At 35.7% G+C, this 25,238-nt stretch overlaps 1 protein-coding gene across 3 annotated transcripts in view; it reads left to right on the top strand.

The window, feature by feature from the left end:
- SCAPER (S-phase cyclin A associated protein in the ER) overlaps window positions 1-25,238 on the top strand; it is a 389,138-nt gene that overhangs the window by 75,136 nt on the left and 288,764 nt on the right. For 2 of the 3 annotated variants that reach the window (XM_040257316.1, XM_040257317.1), the window contains exons 7-10: window positions 677-793; window positions 4,851-5,011; window positions 21,404-21,666; window positions 24,819-25,055. In XM_040257316.1, the coding sequence (XP_040113250.1) occupies window positions 677-793; window positions 4,851-5,011; window positions 21,404-21,666; window positions 24,819-25,055 (778 nt within the window). The remainder of the gene's footprint in view (window positions 1-676; window positions 794-4,850; window positions 5,012-21,403; window positions 21,667-24,818; window positions 25,056-25,238) is intronic. The other variant, XM_040257318.1, reaches the window with a different exon arrangement.

Raw genomic sequence — 25,238 nt, forward strand, 5'->3', positions numbered from 1 at the left:
CAGAGTTGGACACGACTGAAGCGACTTAGCAGATTGAATAAAGAGTAAGAGGCTAGGAGATTTGGAGAGTTATGGAGGTCTGATTGAGGGCATAGGGTAGAGAAGATATTGCTTGGGGAAATTTTTTTCAAGTAGAGATTATGCATCCTATCAACTGATTGGTGTGGGGCCAGTGAAGAAGAAGGAATAGGTAGCTTTTCTAGCAAAGAACGGTGAAATGTCTATGATGTTGCTCTTGTGAGTGAGGTAGAGGATGAATGTGTATTCTTCAGTTTAACCCTCAGCACTGTCGGTCTGTCTTGATCTCTGCCCTACACTCTTAACTCTCCAACAATACTGGATACATGTAGCCAAAATTAGTACCATTGCCTTTTTAATGTGTTTTTAGCTGGGTGTATGGAAGCTTTTAAAATAGAAGTAGTTTATGTCGTGTCTTTGTAACCCCATAACCTGCTATAGTGGATGGAAAATCCTGGACCATGAATCATCTGGAATTACTTACTGGTAATATGGTAAGTAACTTTCTGATAGACAGTGTACAAAGGAAAAGTTGTGATCTGCTTATGTTTTCATGCACTTAACAACAAAGAGAAAAGATGAGATTACCCAACCACCACCACCACCACTGCCGCTGCTTCTTTTCTCTTTTAATCTTCTGTGTGTCTTGAATTGGCAGACCAACTTCGTTGGCATGGGAAGTAAAGAAGATGTCCCCAGGACGTCATGTGATTCCAAGTCCGTCAACAGATAGAATAAATGTAACATCAAATGCTCGAAGAAGCTTAAATTTTGGGTGAGATGAACTCAAAAAAGGCTACTAAGGCTTACATTATAGTAAATAAATTTTTTGTGGACAATATACTTGTATTATAAAATGTGCATTTCACTATAAATATATCCTTGTATATGTTTTTGTTTATGTTTGAATAAAAAGTTAAAATCCAGGAGAGTAAAGTTTTAACTTTTAGGAAGTATTTTATGTTCAAACAGAGGATCCCAAAGTTAAAACTCAGAAACATATTTCATGCTAAATGATTAGTAGCATGAATTGTCAGTTTCACAACAGATGACCTAAATATATCATAAACTGTCTTATATGTCATATGGACAGTAATATATCTTTATACATTATAATCTTATCAACAGTTTTATAGTTACTATTTTATGAAGTTGTCTTTTATATCACATAAGAGAAGAAAAGAGTTATAAGAAGAAATAAGTTTGTGTTGTCTTTTGTATTTACCTACGTGGTTATTTACTTTTGGTGGTTCCTTTATCTCTTCATGTGGATTCAGGTTACTGTCTGGTGGCCTATCATTCAACTGGAGCTGTCTTTAATATATCTTACTAGGCAGGTCTGCTGGTAGCAGTTTTTCTCAGGTTTTGTTTATCTGAGAATATCTTAGTTTATCTTTCAGGTTTCTGAAGGATAGTTTTGCTGTACATAGAATTCTTGATTGAGAGTGTTTCTGTTTTAGCACTTGACTATGTCCTCTCACTGGCTTCTGGCTTCCATGGCTTCTGATGAGATATAAGGTGTTATTGTTTCATAAGATACTTCAGTTCTCTCTTGGTGCTCTCAAGATTCTCTCTTTGTCTTTTGTTTTCAATAGTTTGATTATGATGTATTTAGGTGTGGCGTTTGTAGAGCTTTTTTAGATTTGTAGATAAATGTTTTTCATCAAATTTGGTAAGTTTTTGTTCATTATTTCTACAGATACCCTTTCTGTCCCTTTTTCTCTCTCCTCTTCTCTGGAAATCCCACTCATACTGGGATTGTGTTACTCATGATGGTGTTCCAGTCTTCAAGACTCTGTTCAAATTTCTGCATCCATTTTTCTTTCTGTTTTTTTGGGTTAGATAGTCTCAATTTACCTCTTTTTAAATTTGCTAATTCTTTATTTTGCAAGCTTAATTCTGCTGTTGAGCCCCACTGGTGAATTTTCCATTTTCATTATTGTACTTTTCAACTCCAGAACACCTATGTAATTCTTTTAAAGTATTTATTTGTTTATGTATTTGACTGCAACAGGTCTTAGTTGCAGCACGTGAGATCTTCAGTCATCATTGTGGCATGTGGGATCTTTAGTTGTGGCGTTTGGAGTCTACTTCCTTGACCAGGGATCAAACCTGAGCCCTGTGAACTGGGAGCACAAAATCTTAGCCACTAGACCACTAGGAAAGTCTCTGTGATTATTTTTCATATTTGATTTAATTTTTATTGATACCCTGTATTTGGTGAAACATTTTTCTCATACTTTATTTTTAGATGTGGTTGTGTTTTGTTTTTAAATATTCTTTGAACATATTTATAATAGCTCGTTAAAAGTCTTTGTCTAGTAATTCCAATGTTCAAGCTTCCTTCAGGACTTGTTTTGGTTGCTTTTCTTTTGTGTGTCCATGAGTAGGCTATACTTTCCTGTTTCTTTGCATGTCTTATGGCTTTTGTTAAAAACTGGATATTTTAAATAGTAGTGTGATAGCTCTGGAGATCAGATTGCTACACTTGCCAGGATTTGTTGTCACTGTTTAGTGGTGGTAGTTTTGCTACTATTTGTTTGTTTAGTGACTTTCTTGAACTAGTCTTCTGAAGTCTATGTTCTTTGTTATTATAGTCACTGAAGTCTCTTCTTAGTTATGTTAGTTGTCAGCTAATGATTTGACAGAGATTTCCTTAAATGCCTTGATCCATTAAATCTCCTAGCTCTTTTCTAATTTTATGTTTGATCACCATGTCTTCAGTCCTCTGGAGTTTACAATTCTAACTTTGCTCTCAATGCCTGCTTCCTCAGAGCCTCAAGGGCAGTCAGAGGTGAGAGATTAGGGCTGGTTCAGACCTTTCCTGAGTTTGCACACAACCCAGCACATGTGTGTGTTCTTGATTTCCAAGAATGTATTACAACTTTTCAAAGCCCCCCATGGACTTCTCATTCTCCATCTTTGCCTTTTAAGTTAGCCCCTGTTTGCCCAAAATGCTGTTGATACCTCTGGCAGCTATGATGTTGTTCGTGGAAGTTATCATTGTTGTTTTCCTTAAATTTCCATTGCAAAATTCTCATTTAAAAATAAATATGTTTGGACTCTAGTACTTTTTTTTTTTTTTTAATTTTACTTTACAATTCTGTATTGGTTTTGCCATACATTGACATGAATCCACCACGGGTGTACATGCGTTCCCAAACATGAACCCCCCCTCCCACCCCCCTCCCCACAACATCTCTCTGGGTCATCCCCGTGTACCAGCCCCAAGCGTGCCTTATCTTGCATCGGACATAGACTGGCGATTCGATTCTTACATGATATTATACATGTTTCAATGCCATTCTCCCAAATCATCTCTAGTAATTTAGAGTGAGTCTTAACGTTTGTAGTGTCAGGGTCAGTAAATAGTTTGCTTGGTCAGTTATCTTTGTTCGGTTAAAACTTACCCTTTCTTCGTGGCTTCTCATTGCTCCTGTCTCCATGTCCACGGTCAGTTTCATCTCCTGTTACTGCTGGACCTTGCATATATGTATATTATTATTAGATTTTCAGTGTGTTAAAGTTTTTAATGTTTATTTTTTGCTCTTACACTATGACCTTCTTTAAGGCAAGATGTTTGTCATATTTTCTGTATCCCAAGCACCTAGCATTGTACTCAGCCCTTAGTAAGAGCTCATTAAGTGTTATTCAGTAGAATCAATTTTTTGCTTTAAATGAGATTATTAGATAGTATTGCCCTAGGTGAAGTTTGATGGACTTTGGAGCCTTATAATAATTGAACTTTAGTGGAGTTGGGGAAAGATATATAAGCAAATAAAAGCAAACGTTTGTATATTCAAGCACCATTTTAAGAGAAATTCCCCTATAATGCATTCCATTGGTCTGTAGTGCAGAGAGTCTTGTATGGTGCATGGCTTATTTTAACACTGAAAGTCTTTAATGGATACATAATAAAGTTCTCATATTGATCCTCATGTGTTGTATCATTGAATTAATTGACACCCTTTATTATCATTATAAAATGATAATAAAGCATGCTGAAAAACTGTGGCTTATAGGCTGACTTTAGTATATATACTCACTTCTCTTCTTACTGGTTGAGTTAAATGCTTTAGACTCTGCAGTTAGTTACCAAACTTGTTTATTTAAGTTGTCTGTATTTTAACTCATAACTTAAATATTAAGTAAACCACTAAAATATGAGTGTAAAATGAGTCATTGTTTCTGTGAAAACTAGGATGAGTTTTTGGGAAGCTTTGATAAAGTGATCTGTTAAAGTTTTGCTGTCAAATGAGGAGTGGATAGGACAACTATAAAAGCTTAGAGAGGTTATTAAAGTTGAGAAGAATTGGGTTCTTATTTAATAGGTGTCACTAAATTATCACTCCATTTCAAAAAACCCAAAATTGGACATTGTCAATGAGGCATCATACTTGAGGTTCATGTAAGAAATAATACACGTGAAAAACCCTGTTTTAATAGTGCCTGTGTTGATATATGGTCAAATTAATGGACATTTATATTATTAATACATAAGAGTTTTAAATGAAAATAAAAAGGGTATATGTGCAGGTATATATGTGCATATTTTTAAAGATTCTCTATTTCACTGAGATTTTCTTTTAAACTGAATTAGTGACAGCTTTTATATGATATTTGTTCCCATACTATATGTTATGCTGGACTAACGAAGTATTATCCAGGATATTTATGAATATATTTGCCTTAAGTTGCTATGATAGTATGTTATCCTGTATGTGTGGATATACATTCACACATATAATTCATTTAAAATTTAAATATATTAAGTATATATTAAAAATTTTAACATAAATTTGATTTATTAAATTCAGTAATTTTCTCCATAGGGGTTCATCTGGCACAGTGGCTGCTCCGCGTCTGGCTCCCACAGGGGTCAGTTGGGCTGACAAGGTAAAGGCTCATCATACAGGCTCTACTGCTTCTTCAGAGGTAGCACCTGCCCCATCTTGCCCACCAGTGGCAGTGCAGAAGCCTTCCCGCAGAAATGGCAAGTGGTTTTGAATCAACCTTTTTATGCAGTAGACAAGTGGATTTACGTGGATTTATTTATTTTATTTGAAATTGGTCATAGTAGCATTATATATTTATCTGGGTGCATCATTTCTGTGATGTTAATTTGCCTTAGTTAAAATCATAAAATAATCTTAAAAACTATATGAAAACTTAGGAAGATCCTTCTAGTCTCAAGTTTGAGAATGATGTCTTTTGTCAATTCATTTATTAAGATCCTTTATAACTCTTTTGACTTAAAGTAGAAAAGAAATACATAGTTCATCCTCTACTTTAAAATATCATGCCGGTACTTCATTAATATTTAAATACTATTTAAATGCATTTCATTAATAATTAAAATACTGAAATAATATCCTGTTTATCTTTACTCATGTATCTGTTTTCCATACCATCAGAATAAATAAAGGTCAAAAATAAATAGAAGGGCCATTATTCTAAAGACCCATCTTTATATATTCCATAGGGATTTTCTACATAAATTCAAGGTGGATTTTTAAAAATTTTCAGCTATATTAGGTCTTCATTGCTGTGTGTGGGCTTTCTCTAGTTGTGGCCATTTGGGGGGCTACTCTTCATTGTGGTGTGCAGGCTTCTTGTTGAGGTGACTTCTCTCATTGCAGAGCACAGGCACTGGGGTGCACGGGCTTCAGTAGTTGGGACCCATGTGCTCAGTACTTGTGGCACGTGGGCTTAGTTGCTTCACAGCATGTGGAATCTTTCTGGACCAGGGATTGAACCGGTGGCCCCTTCATTGCAAGGTGGATTCTTAACCACTGAACCAGCAGGGAAGCCCCAGGGTAGATTTTTTTTTTTTTATACATTTTTAGAGACTTGGATTTTAGAGTTATAGTAAGAAATAATGAATTTGTATTATGAGTTAGAGACAACTTGAGAATACTGCTTTCTTTTCTCTGTGATGAGAGATCTGTTTGGAGCTTTTTGGTTCGTAAATGTTTTATTGGATATAACAAAGGTAATGCAACATCTTCATTACTGATATTGTGTTGTTTTTTTCCATTTTGGTCTCAGTAAGATGTATTGGGTTGTTTCAAATATATGCCTTACTTTTATAGACTATATTGCCTGTGCTTTCTCTATTGAGAAAGTAGAAGACTGAAAGTAGGCATGAGTTATTTCTTAGGAAAAGGTAGGAAAATGTGTAATCATAAAGCTTAGTGTCTGTATCTTGAAAGAGTCTGAGAGAAATGTATTAAAAAATCAAAACCACAAGGAATTATATTGGGTTGGCCAAAATGTTCATTTGGGTTTTTCTGTAAGATGTTACAGACATATTATAGTTTTGTTTAAAGCAGTATTTATGAGTGTGACCCATTTGGTTGAAGTGAAATGGTTGATCTTAATTATGACTAAACTGAAAAATAATATTGTTAATGTACCAGGGAATTTTGTTTTTGACCACTTTAGTTTTCCATTTCGGGATTTTGATGCACTGTTGTGCACTGTGAGCAAGCTCCAGGAGTTGGTGATGGACAGGGAAGCCTGGTCGTGCTGCAGTTCCTGGGGTTGCAAAAAGTTAGACCTGAGCAACTGAACTGTGCACTGAATTATGGTGTATAACTTAAGTTTAATTTATAACTGCAGTAGCTATAATACTTGAGTTTTTAATAATATGCTGTAAAATTGATTTTTGTTAAAGATGACAAAGTGAGCACAAACAGTTACCTTACTCTTTTCCCAAACTCAACTGAAATGATATGGAAGGACTTAAAGAAAAAGAGACAGGAGAAGAGATGATATGAGCAAAATTTGAAAAGTTGGAAAGTAGAAAGACCAGTGGTGACATTTGAGTAAGCTAGCTGAGTCCTCAGCTCTGAGAGTAGGCACAGCTGTCAATGTCAAGTAATCGAATTTGTTCCACATAACTTCCAAAAGGTCAAAAACTGGTGTGAGCAGGTATCTTTGGAAGTGAGAGTATAGATAGAGATTATAAGTTAAGAAGAATCTTGAATCTTCCTCAATTCTTCCTTACTCTGAATAGTAGGATGAGAGTAGATGTATCTCACTCACCCTGCAAAATATTGGAGGTTCATTCTGTTGAGAAGGTACAAAGATAGTATTTGATCTGAGGGATACCAGCTACATTGAAAGATGGGAGTATTATATTGAAAATAAAGACATTAAGTGAAAGACTATTCATAATGTTAAGACGCCTCAATCTTTCTTCCTCTTCAAACCCTCTCCTCCTACTGAACTGTAAGGTTTCCAGATCAAGAGAACCCACACCTGAGTAACTCATCCAGATCTGGTATAGATCACGAGATACTGGTCTTTGAGGCCAATTCTGTAATTGGATGAATGTCTGGTAGTCCTGGAAGACTTTGGCAGTTGGAAGCTAGGCCGTGAATTGTGGCAGACTGTTGTGACAGTGGGTCTCGGCAGTTTCTCTCACCCACGTGCATGCATGCCACTCCCACTGTCAAGCAGTAGAGTCTGTTTTTCTCCCCATAAGTCTTTGGTTGGTCCTGTGACTTGATATGACCAATAGAATGTATTTAGAGTGACGTTTAGTAAATTCCCAGCCTAGCTGGTAAAGAGTCCTTGCAGCGCCAGTTTTCTCCTTGTTAGAAGCCAGCTGCCCTGTAAAGAGGCCCAAGATAGGCTGGTGAATAATGAGAGACCATATGAAGAGAAAGTGGCCAGGAGAAGAACTATCTCAGTCAGTAACTAGTATCAAAAGTTTAGGAATGTGGTGAGGCTATCATGAACTCTCTGATTTCAGTTGAATCACCGTAGCCAACAGCATGTGGAGATGAGAAGAGTACCCTCCTACCCTCCCCCACAAAAACTGAGCACTCTTCAGATTCCTAACTCAAAGGTTTTCATGGAAATGAGATGATTAGTATTTTAAGATGTTAAGTTTTAGTCTTCTTATATAAAAATAGTTAATGAGACTATTCCCTGTTTGAATAATGTGAGCTATAGAAAAATAAAGGAAGAAGTCATGAAATAATTAAAGAAACTTTTGTTTAACGTGAAGATAATAAGTTTTTAACCATAAGGGCCATCCATTAATATCCAGTGTAATGGATGAAAGTAGAGTGACATAAAAATTTGTTGGGAAATTTATGAGTAATACAGATGATGAGAGGCTCTAAAAATAGAAAAGAATCAGTTTATATACAAATGACCAAGAATCAGAATTGATTCTGAATCAATCAAAAAAAAAATAAACTTTTGCAGAATTATTAGAAGCTACAAGAAAATTGAACAATGTCTTCAAAATTCTGGAGGAAGATAATTTCAAAGCTAAAATCCCATGTCCAGCCAAATTATCCATTATATGTGAGAGTAAAGACATTTTCAAACATGCAAGATCCTAACATTTTTTTTTAACTTCATCAACACTGTCACTACTAGAGAGAAGCCAGCACAGAGAAGAGGCAAAGGTAATAATTCTGCGGTGGTGATCCCAGGATGTTCGCTGTGTGCATGTCTAGGGAGCAACCAATCCAGATTTTTTCATGGTCACAGTGTTCTGTAAGAGAGGAATCCAGAAAGATAAGTGAAATTCTTAAAGCAGCTAATGTGGTTGCACATGTTAGAAGAGATTTAAAATTTTAAGAGAGTTAGTATTGAATTAATTCTAAGTCAGTAGGAAATACTGGAGAAGGCAATGGCACCCCACTCCAGTACTCTTGCCTGGAAAATCCCATGGACCGAGGAGCCTGGTAGGCTGCAGTCCATGGGGTCTCTGAGTTGGACACGATTGAGCGACTTCACTTTCACTTTTCACTTTCATGCAATGGAGAAGAAAATGACAACCCACCCCAGTGTTCTTGCCTGGAGAATCCCAGGGATGGCGGAGCCTAGTGGGCTGCCATCTCTGGGGTCACACAGGGTCGGACATGACTGAAGCAACTTAGCAGCAGTAGCAGCAGCAGAAAATACTGAGGTTAAATCATGAAGAGAAAAGAAACAGAATGCAGAGAAGAGCATAAGAGGCACACATGTAAGAGGAGTCTGTGAAGGGATGGAGTGAATGGGGCAAAAGCAACATTTGAGGAGGTAATAACCACTGAAGATTTTCCCAAACTGCAAAAGACATAAAGTCTTATATTCAAGAAACGCTGTAAACCTCCAAGTAGGAAAAATACAAAATAAATCTCATCTAAATGCAATATACTAAAAATACTAGAATATCTTTGCAAATAATCAGAGTTTTAGAAAAAGCCTTTACAAAGGAGCAACAGTAAACTCATAGCAGATAAAAGCCAGATGAGAGTGGATTGAGATCTTTAAGGTGCTGAAAGAAAATAACTGGCAAGATAGAATTCTACATCCAGCAAAAATAACCTTCAAAATGAAGGTGAAATAAAGGTAATTCTAGATAAATAGAAAATGAGAGAATTTGTAATTAGCAGACTTACACTAAAAGAAATGCTGCAGAGTTCTTCAGGTGGAACGTAAATAATCCCAGATAGAAACCCAGAAATACATGAAGGAATGAAGAACACTGGAAGGAGTAAACATGTAGATAACATTAAATGTGTATTGACTGTATGGAACAATGTCTTGTGGAGCTTGACATGTATGTAGAATGAAAATTTATGACTATAATTCAAAAGATAGGAGCAGAAAAATGGAGTTTACATTATCTAGTATTATCTAGCATTATCTAGGAAGTTACAAAATAATTTGTATTAGGTATAAGTCAAGGATGTGTTATGAACTCAAGAAAGCAAAAAAGAAGAATAAAAGAATGTTCAACTAAATAATCCTTTTGATTAATCCAAAAGAAAACCTGAGAAGAGGAAAAAAGAAACACAAAACAGATAAGACAAATAAAAAACAAATTGTAGTGTATTAGAAGTAAATGCAATTGTATCAGTCCCTACGTTAAATATAAATGGTCTAAATACTAAATTTTAAAAACAAAAATTATAAAGCTGAATTAAAAATAAACCTGTATTCTACATACCAGAGATATACCTTCAATATGAAGACAAGGAAAAGTCAAAGGAAAAAGAGAAAGATGAAAGATATTCTATACATATCCTATTCAAATCAAAACTAGTATTTTTAGAATAACCAGACAAATGGAGTAGACAGGAAGCATTTTAAAGAAAGATTTTTTTTTTCAGTACTAAAGGGTCATCTCATCAGAAAGATAAAGTAATTCTAAGTTGCTTTAGACATACACATGTATATACATATTTTTAAAACATATAAAGCAAAACCAGGCAGGACTGAAAGGAAAAATTGAAAAAAGTCTGTATTTATACCAGGAGATTTTAACATAACTATCTCAACTGATAGTACATATAGATAAAGATCAGTAAAATTTAAAACTCCAAACAACTTGATTAGTTAGCTTTATGTAATTGATATGTCTGACAAATAATGCTTTTTCTTTTCCATTCCGATGCTTCAGTCTGGAAACTTTTTATTGATATGTATTCTAGTTATTGCACTAATCCTCTGTTGTGTATGTCTAATCCATATTTTCTTGAATATATTAATAACAGCTATTCAGAAATTTTGTGTCTAAGAAGTAAAATGTCTGAACTATCCATGGATTTGTTACTTTGAAAAACATTTTTGGGGAATTTTCAGTTTTTTGTTGTTCATTTATTATTCAGTTATTTTATTAGTATGCCACATATTTAATTGAATGTTTAACACTGTGTATTAAAGGTTACAAGGGCTTTTTCTAAAAATGTATTTTTTTATGGAGATAAGAGAACAAACAGAGCACCTTAATCCTGTCAGGGTTTGCCTTGAGGTTTTATTAAAGTTGATATGTTTTAGTTTTTTCTTGTTCCTTTTGGGGTCTTAACTGAAAACCTGGGGTGTTTGCCAACACCACTTCATTCCTGAATTCCAGCTTTTGTTTCCTCAGCACTGTACAGTTGCTACAATATCTGCTTAGCTCGTTAGCACCCCAGCTGCTGTTTTCTTCTGGATTTCTTGGAGTCTTGCCTTGTATATGCAAAGCTTAGCAGTTGTCAGACTTCTTAAGGGAAGATTGAATGCAGATTTCTTTTGGCTTACTCTTCTTCAGTTCCCTGCTCTCTATGATTATTTTTCCTTGAAGTCCCAGTTGCTTTAGATTCAATGAACTCAGTATCTGTCTGAGCTAGATAGGACTGTGGTTTCTACAAGGAGTCACTTTGCCTGCACTGTGAATTCCAGCAGTCTTCAGGGAAAATTCTAGGGTGAATGTGGATCTAATATTGTTGCCTCTATTCTCAGGAATTGTAATTCCTCAAATCTTGCCTATATTGGTTGCTTTCCAGTGCCTTTAAACAATTCATTTTTATATTTTGTCTAGCTCTTGTAGTTGTGTTTGACAGGAAGATTAATTTTAATACAGGCTACTTATTTTCTTACGGCTGTAACTGTAAATTGAAATACATATTCAAGCACACATGGAACATTTACCAAAATTGACATGCTGAGCCATTAAATGTTTCAACAGCTGTTAGATGATTGAACTCATTCTGTCTGAACACAGTGGAATGAATTTAGAAATTAATTATAAAAAGATAGCTGTGCAATTCTCAAATTTTTATAGCTTTGGAATATATTTCTGCAAAGTCCACAAGTCAGGGAAGAAGTCACAATAAAATTAGAAAATGTCAGTTGAAAGAAAATGAACATTTAAAAATCTTTGGGTCTGGTTAAAGCTATGCTTTGAGGAAAATTTCTAGCCTCAATTATACCAACTACAAAGAAGGAAAACCTATAATCCACATTTTGTCCATCTCAAGAAATTAGAAAAGAACTAGTTAGACCCAAGGAACATGGGAAGAAAAGGTTTATAGGTGAGAACACAGAGAAATTAACAAAGCCAAAATGTAATTATTCAGATAGACTAATAAAATTAACAGATTTTTAGTAATAGCAAGAAAAAAAGGAGACAAGGCCTAGTACCAGGAATGAAACAAGGGCATTGATAGAGATCCCACAAATATTAAAATTATGACCAATATTATACACTAAATTTAGAAACTTAGAAGAAATTGATAAATAACTTGAAAATTGTAACAAAAATTGCAGAGCAAGAATTAGAAAAACTTGAAGGAACTTATAAGTATAAAAGAGCGTGTGGGTTAATAGTGAAACATTTTTTCATAAGGAAAATTCCGGGTCACGATGGCTTCACTTGTGAAGTCTTCCAAAGATTTTAGGTAAAGATAGCTTCAATCTTAGGGAAACTCTTCCTCAGAATAAATGAGAGATCATTGTATAACCTTAATATCAAAACCTAAAAGGATATTACAATAAAGCAACATTTTATCTTGAACACAAACAAAATATTAGTGAATTAAATATAGTGCTAAATAAAAATGATAACAACAGTTAGGTTAGGATTATCCCAGTGCTTTTTAAATTATTGGTTTTATTGACTTGAATTTAATACTACTTTATTAATGACATTTGTGAAAATTCTGCAGTGTAAAAACGGTGGTGTGAAATATAGTTTTGAGCTTTGGGCACATCTCTGAAATTATTTTAAGTATTTAGAAGTTCTCTGATAGTTTAAATAATGATTTATTGTTTTTAAGAAGTATCCTTATTTATGGGAATGATTTTTCAATATAGTTTTTATTGAAGTTTTCATTAAAAATGTCATTTGTCCACAACTAATTTCTTAGTGTTTAATAGACCTATGTTATAGTTTCTATTTTGATATACTCTTCTTTTGAACTGCTTCATTTATTTCAGGTTTTTTAAAAAAATTGTGTGATAATGTTTGTATTGGCCATCTTATTGGTTAATGGATTCGGTCCAAGTTTTAAGCAGTATTTTTTTCTATAAAGAAGCTTTCAAAAAGGGCTGTTTTTCTTTATAAAGTAATTAATCATAGTGTTCCTAAGGGTGAGCCAGTTAAATTATCTGGAATCAAAAATCTTTTGTTAAACTTAATTTCATAATTTAGTTGTTTTTTTCTTTTTGTGTATTTGGTTTTTATGAGGTTGATTGTTTTTGAGTTTTTTTTAATATAAATTTATTTATTTTAATTGGAGGTTAATTACTTTGCAATATTGTATTGGTTTTGCCATATATATGAATCCACCACAGGTATACACGTGTTCCCCATCCTGAACCCCCCTTCCTCCTCCCTCCCTGTACCATCCCTCTGGGTCGTCTCAGTGCACCAGCCCCAAGCATCCTGTATCATGCATCAAACCTGGACTGGCGATTCATTTCATATATGATATTATACATGTTTCAATGCCATTCTCCCAAATCATCCCACCCTTGCCCTCTCCCACATAGTCCAAAAGACTGTTCTATACATCTGTGTCTCTTCTGCTGTCTCACATACAGGGTTATTGTTACCATCTTTCTAAATTCCATATATATGCATTAGTATACTGTATTGGTGTTTTTCTTTCTGGCTTACTTCACTTTGTATAATAGGCTCCAGTTTCATCCACCTCATTAGAACTGATTCAAATGTATTCTTTTTAATGGCTGAGTAATACTCCATTGTGTATATGTACCACAGCTTTCTTATCCATTCTTCTGCTGATGGACATCTAGGTTGCTTCCATGTCCTGGCTATTATAAACAGTGCTGCAATGAACATTGGGGTACACGTGTCTCTTTCAATTCTGGTTTCCTCGGTATGTATGCTCAGCAATGGGATTGCTGGGTCATAAGGCAGTTCTATTTCCAGTTTTTTAAGGAATTTCCACACTGTTCTCCATAGTGGCTGTACTAGTTTGCATTCCCACCAACAGTGTAAGAGGGTTCCCTTTTCTCCGCACCCTCTCCAGCATTTATTGCTTATAGACTTTTGGATCTCAGCCATTCTGACTGGCATGAAATAGTACCTCATTGTGGTTTTGATATGCATTTCTCTGATAATGAGTGATGTTGAGCATCTTTTCATGTGTTTGTTAGCCATCTGTATGTCTTCTTTGGAGAAATGTCTCTTTAGTTCTTTGGCCCATTTTTTGATTGGGTCGTTTATTTTTCTGGAATTGAGCTGCAGGAGTTGCTTGTATATTTTTGAGATTAGTTGTTTGTCAGTTGCTTCATTTGCTATTATTTTCTCCCATTCTGAAGGCTGTCTTTTCACCTTGCTTATAGTTTCCTTTGTTGTGCAGAAGCTTTTAAGTTTAGTTAGGTTCCATTTGTTTATTTTTGCTTTTATTTCCAATATTCTGTGAGGTGGGTCATAGAGGATCCTGCTATGATGTATGTCAGGGAGTGTTTTGCCTATGTTCTCCTCTAGGAGTTTTATAGTTTTTGGTCTTACGTTTAGATCTTTAATCCATTTTGAGTTTATTTTTGTGCATGGTGTTAGAAAGTGTTCTGCTAAGTCACTTCAGTCATGTCCGACTCTTTGTGACCCCATAGACGGCAGCCCACCAGGCTCCCCCATCCCTGGGATTCTCCAGGTAAGAACACTGGAGTGGGTTGCCATTTCCTTCTCCAGTGCATGAAAGTGAAAAGTGAAAGGGAAGTCGCGCAGTCGTGTCCGACTCTTCGCGACCCCACAGACTGCAGCAGACCAGGCTCCTCCGTCCATGGGATTTTCCAGGCAAGAGTACTAGTTTCATTCTTCTACAAGTGGTTGACCAGTTTTCCCAGCACCACTTATTAAAGAGATTGTCTTTAATCCATTGTATATTCTTGCCTCCTTTGTCAAAGATAAGGTGTCCATAGGTACGTGGATATATCTCTCGGCTTTCTATTTTGTTCCATTGATCTATATTTCTGTCTTTGTGCCAGTACCATACTGTCTTGATGACTGTGGCTTTGTAGTAGAGCCTGAAGTTAGGCAGGTTGATTCCTCCAATTCCATTCTTCTTTCTCAAGATTGCTTTGGCTATTTGAAGTTTTTTGTATTTCCATACAAATTGTGAAATTATTTGTTCTAGCTCTGTAAAAAATACTGTTGGTAGCTTGATAGGGATTGCATTGAATCTGTAGATTGCTTTGGGCAGTATACTCATTTTCACTATATTGATTCTTCGAATCCATGAACATGGTATATTTCTCCATCTATTAGTATCCTCTTTGATTTCTTTCACCAGTGTTTTATAGTTTCCTATATATAGGTCTTTAGTTTCTTTAGGTAGATATATTCCTAAATATTTTATTCTTTTCATTGCAGTGGTGAATGTAACTCTTTCCTTAATTTCTCTTTCTATTTTCTCATTATTAGTGTATGGGGATGCAAGGGATTTCTGTGTGTTGATTTTGCTGGTTATATTAATGATGTTGTTATATTTTAAAAATTCTATCTTTTAAAGACATATACTGGGTTTCCTTGGTGGCTCAGTGGTAAAAATTCTACCTGCCAAAGTAGGAGACACAGGTTTTGATCCTTGATGGGGAAAATCCCACATGCTGCAGAGCAGCTAAGCCTCTGTGTCACGACTGTTGAGCCTGTGATCCAGAGCCCATGTGCCTCAACTGTTGAAGCCACATACACCCTTCTCTTGTGCTCCACAAGAGAAGCCACTGCAATGAGAAGCCCGTGCACCACAACTAAAGAGTAGCTGCTCACCACAACTAGAGAAAAGCCTGCACAGCACAGGGCCAGCAAAGCCAGAAAGAAAAAAATCTGATGTTTTAAAAAAGTGTATTAAAGAAAAAAAGGACACATACTGAATATTTCCAGGAGAAGTGATGTTTCTAGGATTTGTTTTAAAATATTACAGGGCTTCCCTGGTGGCGCTATGGTAAAAAAAATCTGCCTTCCAAAGCAAGAGACATAGGTTTGATCCCTGATTTGGGATGGTCCCACATGCTGCGGAGCAACTAAGCCCGTGCGCCACAACTATGGAGCCTGTGCCCTAGAGCCCGGAAGCCACAGCTGCTGAACCCATGGGCAACAGCTGCTGAGACTGACACCCTAGTGCTCATGCTCCACAACAAGGAAAGCCACACCAGTGAGAAACCTAGGTACCTCCACTAGAGAGCAACCTCTGCTCTCTGCAACTGGAGAAAAGCCTTCACAGCAATGAAGACCTAGAACTGCCAGAAATAAATAAAATTTAAAAAAATATTTCAGAAAAAACAATAGGGAAGAAGAAATAAGAGAAGCAGAATGTTGATAATTATTGAAGCTTAATGATTAGAGTGGGGACTTCATAATACTATTTTCTGTGTACTGTATTTGAAAATCTTCATAATAAAATATATAAATATAATAAATAATAAAATTATGAAAAAGTAGTAAAAAGGTTAAGAAAACAACAAAAAATTTAAGCATGCTTTCCCCTTGCAGATTTCAAAATGCAGATTTTTCAAATAATAGGTAACAGGTTCCATCTAGTCCTTATTTTAAAGTATAATATAAGTGTAGTAACAGTCGTAATATTTAAAAAATAAGATGAGTTAATATACTGGTCACAAGAATGAGCATTTTGTAAGTATTTTTTTCCTTTGAAATAAAATATCTTCCACGTAGTGAATCATGTAATGGCATGGCCTGTAACGTTCAGTCCCTCAGTCATGTCCGACGCTTTGTGACCCCATGGACTGTAGCACTGCAGGCTTCCCTGTCCTTCACCATCTCCTGGAGCTTGCTCAAACTCATGTCCATTGAGTTGGTGATGCTATCCAACCATCTCATCCTCTGTCATCCCCTTCTCCTTCTGCCTTCAGTCTTTCCCAACATTGGGGTCTTTTCTAATGAGTCAGCTCTTTGCATCAGGTGGCCAAAGTATTGGAGCTTCAGCTTCAGCATTGGTCCTTCCAGTGAATATTCAGGATTGATTTCCTCTAGGATTGACTAGTTCGATCTCTTTTCAGTCCGAGGGACTCTCAAGAGTCATCTCCAATACCACAGTTGAAAAAGCATCAATTCCTCGGCATTCAGCTTTCTTTATAATCCAACTCTCACATCCATACATGACTAAAGGAAAAACCATAGCTTTGACTAGATGGACCTTTGTTGGCAAAATAATGTCTCTGCTTTTTAATATGCTGTTTAGGTTGGTCATAACTTTTCTTCCAAGGAGTAAGCATCTTTTAATTTCATGGCTACAATCACCATCTGAAGTGATTCTGGAGCCCCCAAAATAGTCAGCCACTGTTTCCACTGTTTCCCCATCTATTTGCCATGAAGTGATGGGACCGGATGCCATGATCTTAGTTTTCTGAATGTTGAGCTTTAAGCCAACTTTTTCACTCTCTTCTTTCACATTCATCAAGAGGCTCTTTAGTTCTTCTTCACTTTCTGCCATAAGTGTGGTGTCATCTGCATATCTGAGGTTATTGATATTTCTCCCTGAAATCTTGATTCTAGCTTGTGTTTCTTCCAGCCCAGCATTTCTCATGATGTACTCTGCATATAAGTTAAATAAGCAAGGTGACAATACAGAACCTTGATGTACTCCTTTTCCTATTTGGAACCAGTTTGTTGTTCCATTTCCAGTTATAACTGTATGCTTTTGTTTTATTATCTAGTATGCCACTCTGAATCTTTGGGTTGGAGAATTTGGTCTGTGTTCTTTTTTTAAAACTTATTTATTTTCTCTTTAGGGAATTTCCTTTGGTCATCCTTTAAGGGCTGGTTTGCTAGTGACACATTCACTTAGTGTTCTTTTCATTTGAGACTGCTTTATTTATTCTTCATTCCTGAAGCATAGTTTCACTGATTATAGAATTTGCGATTGACAGTTTTTTCAGTCCTTGAAAGTTGTGCCACTTCCTCCGGGCCTTCAGCCTTTCAGAAGAGAAATTTGCTGTCATTAAAACTGATGTTCTGCTATAGATGATTTATCTTTTCCCTGTTGCTTCTTGTCCCCCCACCATGGCTTCTTTTAAGAATTTTTCTTTGTTTTTTCTTTTTAGAGCTTTCATTATGATGTGATTTAGCATCAGTTTCTTTGGATTTCTTAGTTCTTTTAGTTTGATTTCTTTTTAGTTCCTTTAGTTTTATATCTTTCACTAAGTTTAGAAAGTTTTTATTCATTCTTTCTTTAAATACTTTTTAAGTCCTACACTCTCTCTCCTCTCTTTCTGGGACTCCACTCATACAAATGTTACCTCTTTTGTTGTTGGCATACAGGTCCTTTGTGCTCCATTTAAGACATTCCCTGATACCTTTTCAGCAAAATTGGAGACTAACTGTCACCACTTCCTTGGCTGCTACTGGAGGTAGCTCAGTCTCTTCTGTACCCCCATTGACACAATGGAGTGCCAAAGTGAAGAGGGGACTGGCTCCTGACTTACTTGTGTAAGGTGGAGTGGAATCTCAGCTTTCTGGTGGGTCCTGCTGGCATTATCACAATGTGAAATGGGATCCATGTGCTGAGTAAATGTGTCCTCTACTACTTTATTCTGTAGCAGTGATGTTGCTGAGGGTGGAAGCTCAGCTTTCTATATGGGACCTGCCAAACCTGGGTGGGGGGGGGAAGAATATTGACTCATTCTATGTGTCTTTGATGTTGGATGAAGGTAGAGGCTGTGCCCAGCATTGGACCCTTAAGACAGTGTGGGTAGGGCGGATCAGTGTCTGCCAGTTGTGACTCTCACTTCCTCGTTAAGTCTCACTGCTGCTCAGTTTCCCAGTGACACTAGGGGTGGGGAAAAGTAGAGTGCTGACTAACCCAGTTCCTACTGCCTTGTTTAATGTCATTTGGAGGTAGAAACTCAGCTCACTGTTCAACTTTGCTGACACTGTTTTGGTGAGGGAGTCAGGCCATCTATTTCTACCACGTGGGCAATGGAAGTTCAACTCTCTACTTACCCCTATTGAAACCATGAGGTGCAAGTTTTCCACTGATGGTTGGCTGAATAGAAGGAGGATTGCCAAAATGATTATTTTCTTAGGTCATCATTTCCTCTGCCCTTCGGCTTGGCAAAACAAGTTTTGCTGATGCCTGTTTTGTGTGTATCACTTGTTCTTTCTGGGTTGGAGGCCTTTGTACCATCCTGTCATTTATAGGAAACAATTAGGAAACACAGAGAACTCATTACTATGCTGCTTTTAACTCACAGTGTCACTAGGTAGTCCACCTATCTTTCTGTCTTTTAAAATCTTCCTGTGCTTATTTTGTGAGTTTTTCCAGAGTTCTTAGTTGTAAGAAGGAGGACCTGGAAATACAAGTCAGTCTACTCCATCTTGGCCAGCACTAGATAGCTTCATATTAATTTTGACATGCTACATTTTAGCATATGAACTTTTAAAAATTATGGCTATTAACTGTATATGTGTATACCTCAGGTTGTGACATTTTGAACCATTGTAGTAGAAGATTCATATTTATTTTGGGCTATTTTGCTCTGTCTTTGGACATAGGCCCTCATTTTTTTATGTGTATGGTAAAATACTGAACTAGATCCTCAAGTGTTCATTCAATTAACATTCGATAATCTTATGATCATTAAAATAGTTTTATTTTTCCTTTTTTGCTAAGTTAGTGTACTTTTGGTACTAAAGGAAAAGTACTTGGACTTTGGAGCTAGGCCTATGTTTGGATTCTGAAAGATGGAGAGGCAGTTTTTACATATCCATTAGACCATTGACATCAGAACCAGTTTGGCTGGACTTGCATCTTGGCTTTACCTTTTGTCTCAGTTTCCTCATTGGTAATATGGGAATGATAGTACTGATCTTAGGGAAAGATTAAAAGAGTTATATCGAAGGCACTTATAACAGTGGTAGCACATAGTATACATTCATTTCAGTTCAGTCACTCAGTCATGTCCGACTCTTTGTGACCTCATGGACTGCAGCACGCCAGGCTTCCCTGTCCATCACCAACTCCCGGAGCTTATTCAAACTCATATCCATTGAGTCAGTGATGCCATCCAACCATCTCATCCTCTGTTGTCCCCTTCTCCTCCCACCTTCAATCTTTCCCAGCATCAAGGTCTTTTCCAGTGAGTCAGTTCTTTGCATTAGGTGGCCAGAGTTTTGGAGTTTCAGCTTCACCATCAGTCCTTCCAATGAATATTCAGGACTGATTTCCTTTATGATGAACTGGTTGGATCTCCTTGCTATCCAAGGGATTCTCAAGAGTCTTCTCCAGCACCACAGTCCAAATGCATCAATTCTTCAGTGCTCAGCTTTCTTTATAGTCCAACTCTCATATCCATACATGACTACTGGAAAAACCATAGCTTTGACTAGATGGTTCTTTATTGACAAAGTAATGTCTCTGCTTTTTAATATGTTATCTAGGTTGGTTGTAGCTTTTCTTCCAAGGAGCAAGTGCTTTTTAATTTCATGGCTGCAGTCACCATCTGCAGTGATTTTTTTTAGCCCAAGAAAATAAAGTCTGTCACTGTTTCCATTGTTTCCCTGTCTATTTGCCATGAAGTGATGGGACCAGATGCCATGATCTTAGTTTTCTTAATGTTGAGATTTAAATGAACTTTTTCACTCTCCACTTTCACTTTCATCAAGAGGCTCTTTAGTTCTTCACTTTCTGCCACAGAAAACTAACCAAACTGATCACATGGACAGCAGCCTTGTCTAACTCAGTGAAACTGTGAATCATGCCATGTAGGGCTGCCCAAGATAGACAGGTCATGGTGGAGAGTCCTGACAAAACGTGGTCCACTGGAGAAGCGAATGGCAAACCACTTCAGTATTCTTGCCTTGAGAACCCCATGAACAGCATGAAAAGGCAAAAAGATAGGACAATGAAAGATGAACTCCCCAGGTCGGTAGGTACCCAATATGCTATGGGAGATCAGTGGAGAAATAACTCCAGAAAGAGTGAAGAGACGGAGCCAAAGCAAAAACAGTTGTGGATGTGACTGGTGATGTAAGTTAAGTCCAATGCCGTAAAGAGCAATATTGCATAGGAACCTGGACTGTTAGGTCCATGAATCAAGGCGAATTGGAAGTGGTCAAACAGGAGATGGCAAGAATGAACATCGACATTTTAGGAATCAGTGAACTAAAATGGACTGGAATGGGTGAATTTAACTCAGATGACAATTATATCTACTACTGTGGGCAAGAATCCCTTAGAAGAAATGGAGTAGCCATCATAGTCAACAAAAGAGTCTGAAATGCAGTACTTGGATGCAGTCTCAAAAACAGCAGAATGATATCTCTTTGTTTCTAAGGCAAACCATTCAGTATCATAGTAATCCAAGTCTATGCCCTAACCAGTAATAGTATGCATAATATAAATGTTGCTTTCTGACTGTGGGGCCTTAGGTCAGTCTTAATCTCAGTTTTATCATTTGTAAGATAAGGATAATTATACCTACCCTGTGAGGTCATAGGAATTAGATAATACACACACATACCCATGTACACACACATGAATACATTTTGCATAGTAATCAGTGTCACGTTTATAGCTTAGTTATAGTCAATAAGAATTAGATTGTAAAATATTTTTATTTTATAGGTTTTTGAAAATTTATATCTTCTAAATAATTCTTGATTTATTTTCTTCCCTCAATTGCTTAGAACGGAAAGATGCTGAAGGATGGGAAACTGTTCAGAGAGGAAGGCCTGTTCGTTCACGATCAACAGCAGTGATGCCAAAAGCTTCATTACCAACAGAAGCATTAAGATCAAAGGATGACAGTGATAAAGAAAATGTACATCTTTTGCCTGACGAAAGCATACAGAAAAGTGAATTTGTTGGAGATGAACCTTCTAATACTATAGAATCTCGGCCCAAGGACCCAGGACACTCATGTGATCATCCTCTTGCAGAAAGAACCCAGGTAGTACATTCTGAAAGTCCTTTTACTGCTTTTTATATGGGAGATATATATATATATATATAGGGGAGATATATATATATATATATATATATATATATATATGTAGGAATGTCTTAATTTTTCTATTTCATTGTTTTACTTTTATTGTAAAAAATTTCAGATCTATAGAAAAGTTGCAAGAATAGAATAATGAACCCTCTGGTACCCTTTTCCTAGATTCACAGATTAACATTTTGCCACAGTTTCTTTTCTCTCTTTATTTACGTGTTACATTTGAAAGTAATGTACACACATCACAGCCATTCACCTTTAAATTCTACAGCATGTATCTCCAAAGAACAGAAAACTCTTTTCCATGACCACACTATAATAATAAAATTCAGGGAATTTGACATTTATATAATATTGTTATCTAAACTTATAGTCTGATTTTCAAAAATTCCAGTTGTCCCAGTAATTTCTTCACAGAAATTTTTTCCCTGATTCACGATGCAGTTTAGAATCATACATTGTATTTGACTTTGTTTCTTTAATATCTTTGACTAGCATCAGTTACTCACCCTGTCTTTATTTTTCATGACATTCATTTTTTTGAAGACTACATTGCAGATTTTTTTGGTACAATGTTCTTCAGTTTCTTTATTCATTATTCACTTTAGCTTATGCATTTTAGACAAAAATGAAGCGATTGTCAACCTCACATCTAAAGACATATCATACCAATTTGCCCATGTTTGTTGACTTTGATTACTTGATTAAAGTGATGTCCTCCTGCTTCATTTGAGGTGTTATTTAAAGTGATGAAAGTAAGAATCATTTTCACTTGTTCTACTTTTGTTTCCTACAGTCCAAGTATAGTGATTTGCTAATATTTAAAATAATTCCTTAAGATTAATATCCCCAGTCCTTTTTCTTTTAGTCAAACTTCTTTTGAAGTTTATTTTACTTGTTTGGTTAAGCAGTGCAGTTTTTAAAGATATTTGTTTACAGAAAGATTTATGTTCACTTAGTATAGTTTTCTGCAAAATCATTAGTGAAATATAAGAGATTGTTTGATTTGGGTACAGAGACTAAGAAAAAAAGTTGTAAAGTAACTGTAATATTTCTCAGTCCAGAATAGTAGCTTTTTCAAATTTTCTTCTTTTTACCTGTAGAATATTTATTTTTAGACTCCCATGTTTTTTTTCTTAACGATAATAATAGCTCTTAATCCTGCATTATTCTTAATGTTTTATAACTATTTAATGTGTATATGTTTTATGCCCACATGAGATTGAAAACTCCTTGTGGGTAGAATCTTATGAAAGAGTGAAAGTGAAAGTCAACTTAGTTGTGTCCGACTCTTTGCAACCCTATGGGCTGTAGCCTGCCAGGCTCCTCTGCCTATGGGATTCGCCAGGCAAGAATACTGGAGTGCGTAACCATTCCCTTCTCCAAGTTATCTTCCCAACCATGGGATCAAACCCAGGTCTCCTGCATTTCAGGTGGATTCTTTACCATCTGAGCCACCAGGGAAGCCCATATTGCCTTTTAATTTCCCATAATATGGAGCAGAGTCATAGGCACATAGTAAGTTTATCGGTACATAGCTGTTGGGTAAAACTTTAAGAAACTTTTAACTGTAGGTAAGTTTGATGAAGAAATCACTTTTTACATCACTTAACCAACATTTAGCATTTTTGCTAACATATATTTTAATTATAAGATTTAACATTATAAAAAATGTGCTAATTTTGTGTAAAGAATAAGCTTTCATGATTTTGAGATTTTAGAAATAGTCTATACATAGAGCTTATGAGTAATTATTGCTGAATTATTTCAGTATAAAAGTTCACTGCTTATGGTGTCCAAGCTAATATTAATAGCTGTGTTTTCTCCACTCTCATTCTGAAAATGGAATTAGCATATTCATATATTTTGACCATTACTTTATAATTTAGCTTTGATTCTGTTATTTAAGTTGATACTGGTTTTTTAATAAACAGGACTGACTATATTGTAAAGATCAGTAATACTAATATAAATATTACTGAAAAGATTATAAACCATGATGACTGATGTATGGATAATGTTGATAGCAATGTAAACATTGTGATGCTATTTGAATAATGCGTATGCTAAAATGAACACTTTGGGACACTTTAAAGTTATAACCAATAGTAGAATTTTTAAAGTAGTTTATAAGACTGGGCCAAGTTTAATATTTACTTAAATACTATATCCAACTGGGGTTTTTATGGCCACTGCGGTGTTTATCTGATGTTTATTTAAGTAGTGGTGTGAGTGAGTTTTAAATTCACAACTTCAGATTTTCGTTCTCCTTGGAGTTCATTACTCTGAGTACTGAAAAGCATAGTGCCATTATTTCTGTACTCTGTTAGACAGTGAAAATAAAGTCCTGTTTCTTTCACTAAACTCTAAAATTTTTAAAAGATGTAATGTATTTTTCCTAAGCAAAAGTTGTATTTGTTCTAGATGTTTTTTACATTTCTGTTGCCTTTGTGTTAAATATTCTTAAAGGGGAATGGAGAGGCTATTGAAGTCTAAATAATATGAATTGCTTAAGGAGATTGCTTGCTGACATATGCTCTACTTTTTATGGTGTATTTTTCTTTTAGATCTAAGACTTGGTATTATGTACCATGTGAGTCTTTATGAAAGATGCTTTGAGGTTGTATTAATGTTATCTAAAGAGAGTGAGTTCCATGTTTTGAGTAAAATGCCTTTAAAGTACATATTTGGTGAGAAATGCCTTCATTTGATAATAGTTTTCATAAAAACTATGTAAATATCTTTAGTTATTTGAACATAAAGCATAATATTTATTATACTTGTGACTAGATTTCTTTTGTGAAGCATATAGTATAGCCATCAGGAATCAGCCTAATAAAATGCAATTGCAACATATATTGCTTAATTTCTTAAAACATTTGAGTATCCTTAAACATAGTAGATATGTAAATAAAATTTGTGGCTGCTTAACGTTTCTTTTCTAACACTTGAAACGTACCAAAATAATGAGTGATTGGTCTGTTAGCCAGCCAACTGCTGCTTCACAGTTGGTGGATTAAGCAGAGTCAGCTTTTCTAGAGTGAAATAGTTGGTGAGTATTTTTTGTTACCTCTGATTCATTCTACAATATGTTTTGTTAGTTCACAGTGAGTACACTGGATGATGTCAAGAACTCTGGGAGTAGTTTCTTACCAGACAATTCTGTTCAAACTTCTGAAATACCTGCTGTTCACATTGATACAGAGTGTGTTTCAGTTATTCAGCAAGCTGAAACACCTTCTTTGCAAGCAAGTGAAGACAAATTTTCAGCGGAAAAAGCAAGAATAGAAAGTGAAATGGATCCTTCAGATATTTCAAATGTGAGTGCTGCTAACTTGGTAAGAACAACTTCTCAGAATTCTGAGTAGATATATTAAAGAGGCAAAAATTCCAATAATGAAAAATTGTATTGTGCATTTCTCTACACTTTACAGAGCACTTTTAAACTTAGCATTTTATATGTTATTTTATGTTAACATGTTATTCTTATAGCAAACTTCAGATGTAGTTAAGATTCTTCT

The sequence above is a fragment of the Oryx dammah genome, unplaced genomic scaffold, assembly GCF_014754425.2.
Source record: "Oryx dammah isolate SB20612 unplaced genomic scaffold, SCBI_Odam_1.1 HiC_scaffold_16, whole genome shotgun sequence".
Classification (NCBI taxonomy): Eukaryota; Metazoa; Chordata; class Mammalia; order Artiodactyla; family Bovidae; genus Oryx; species Oryx dammah.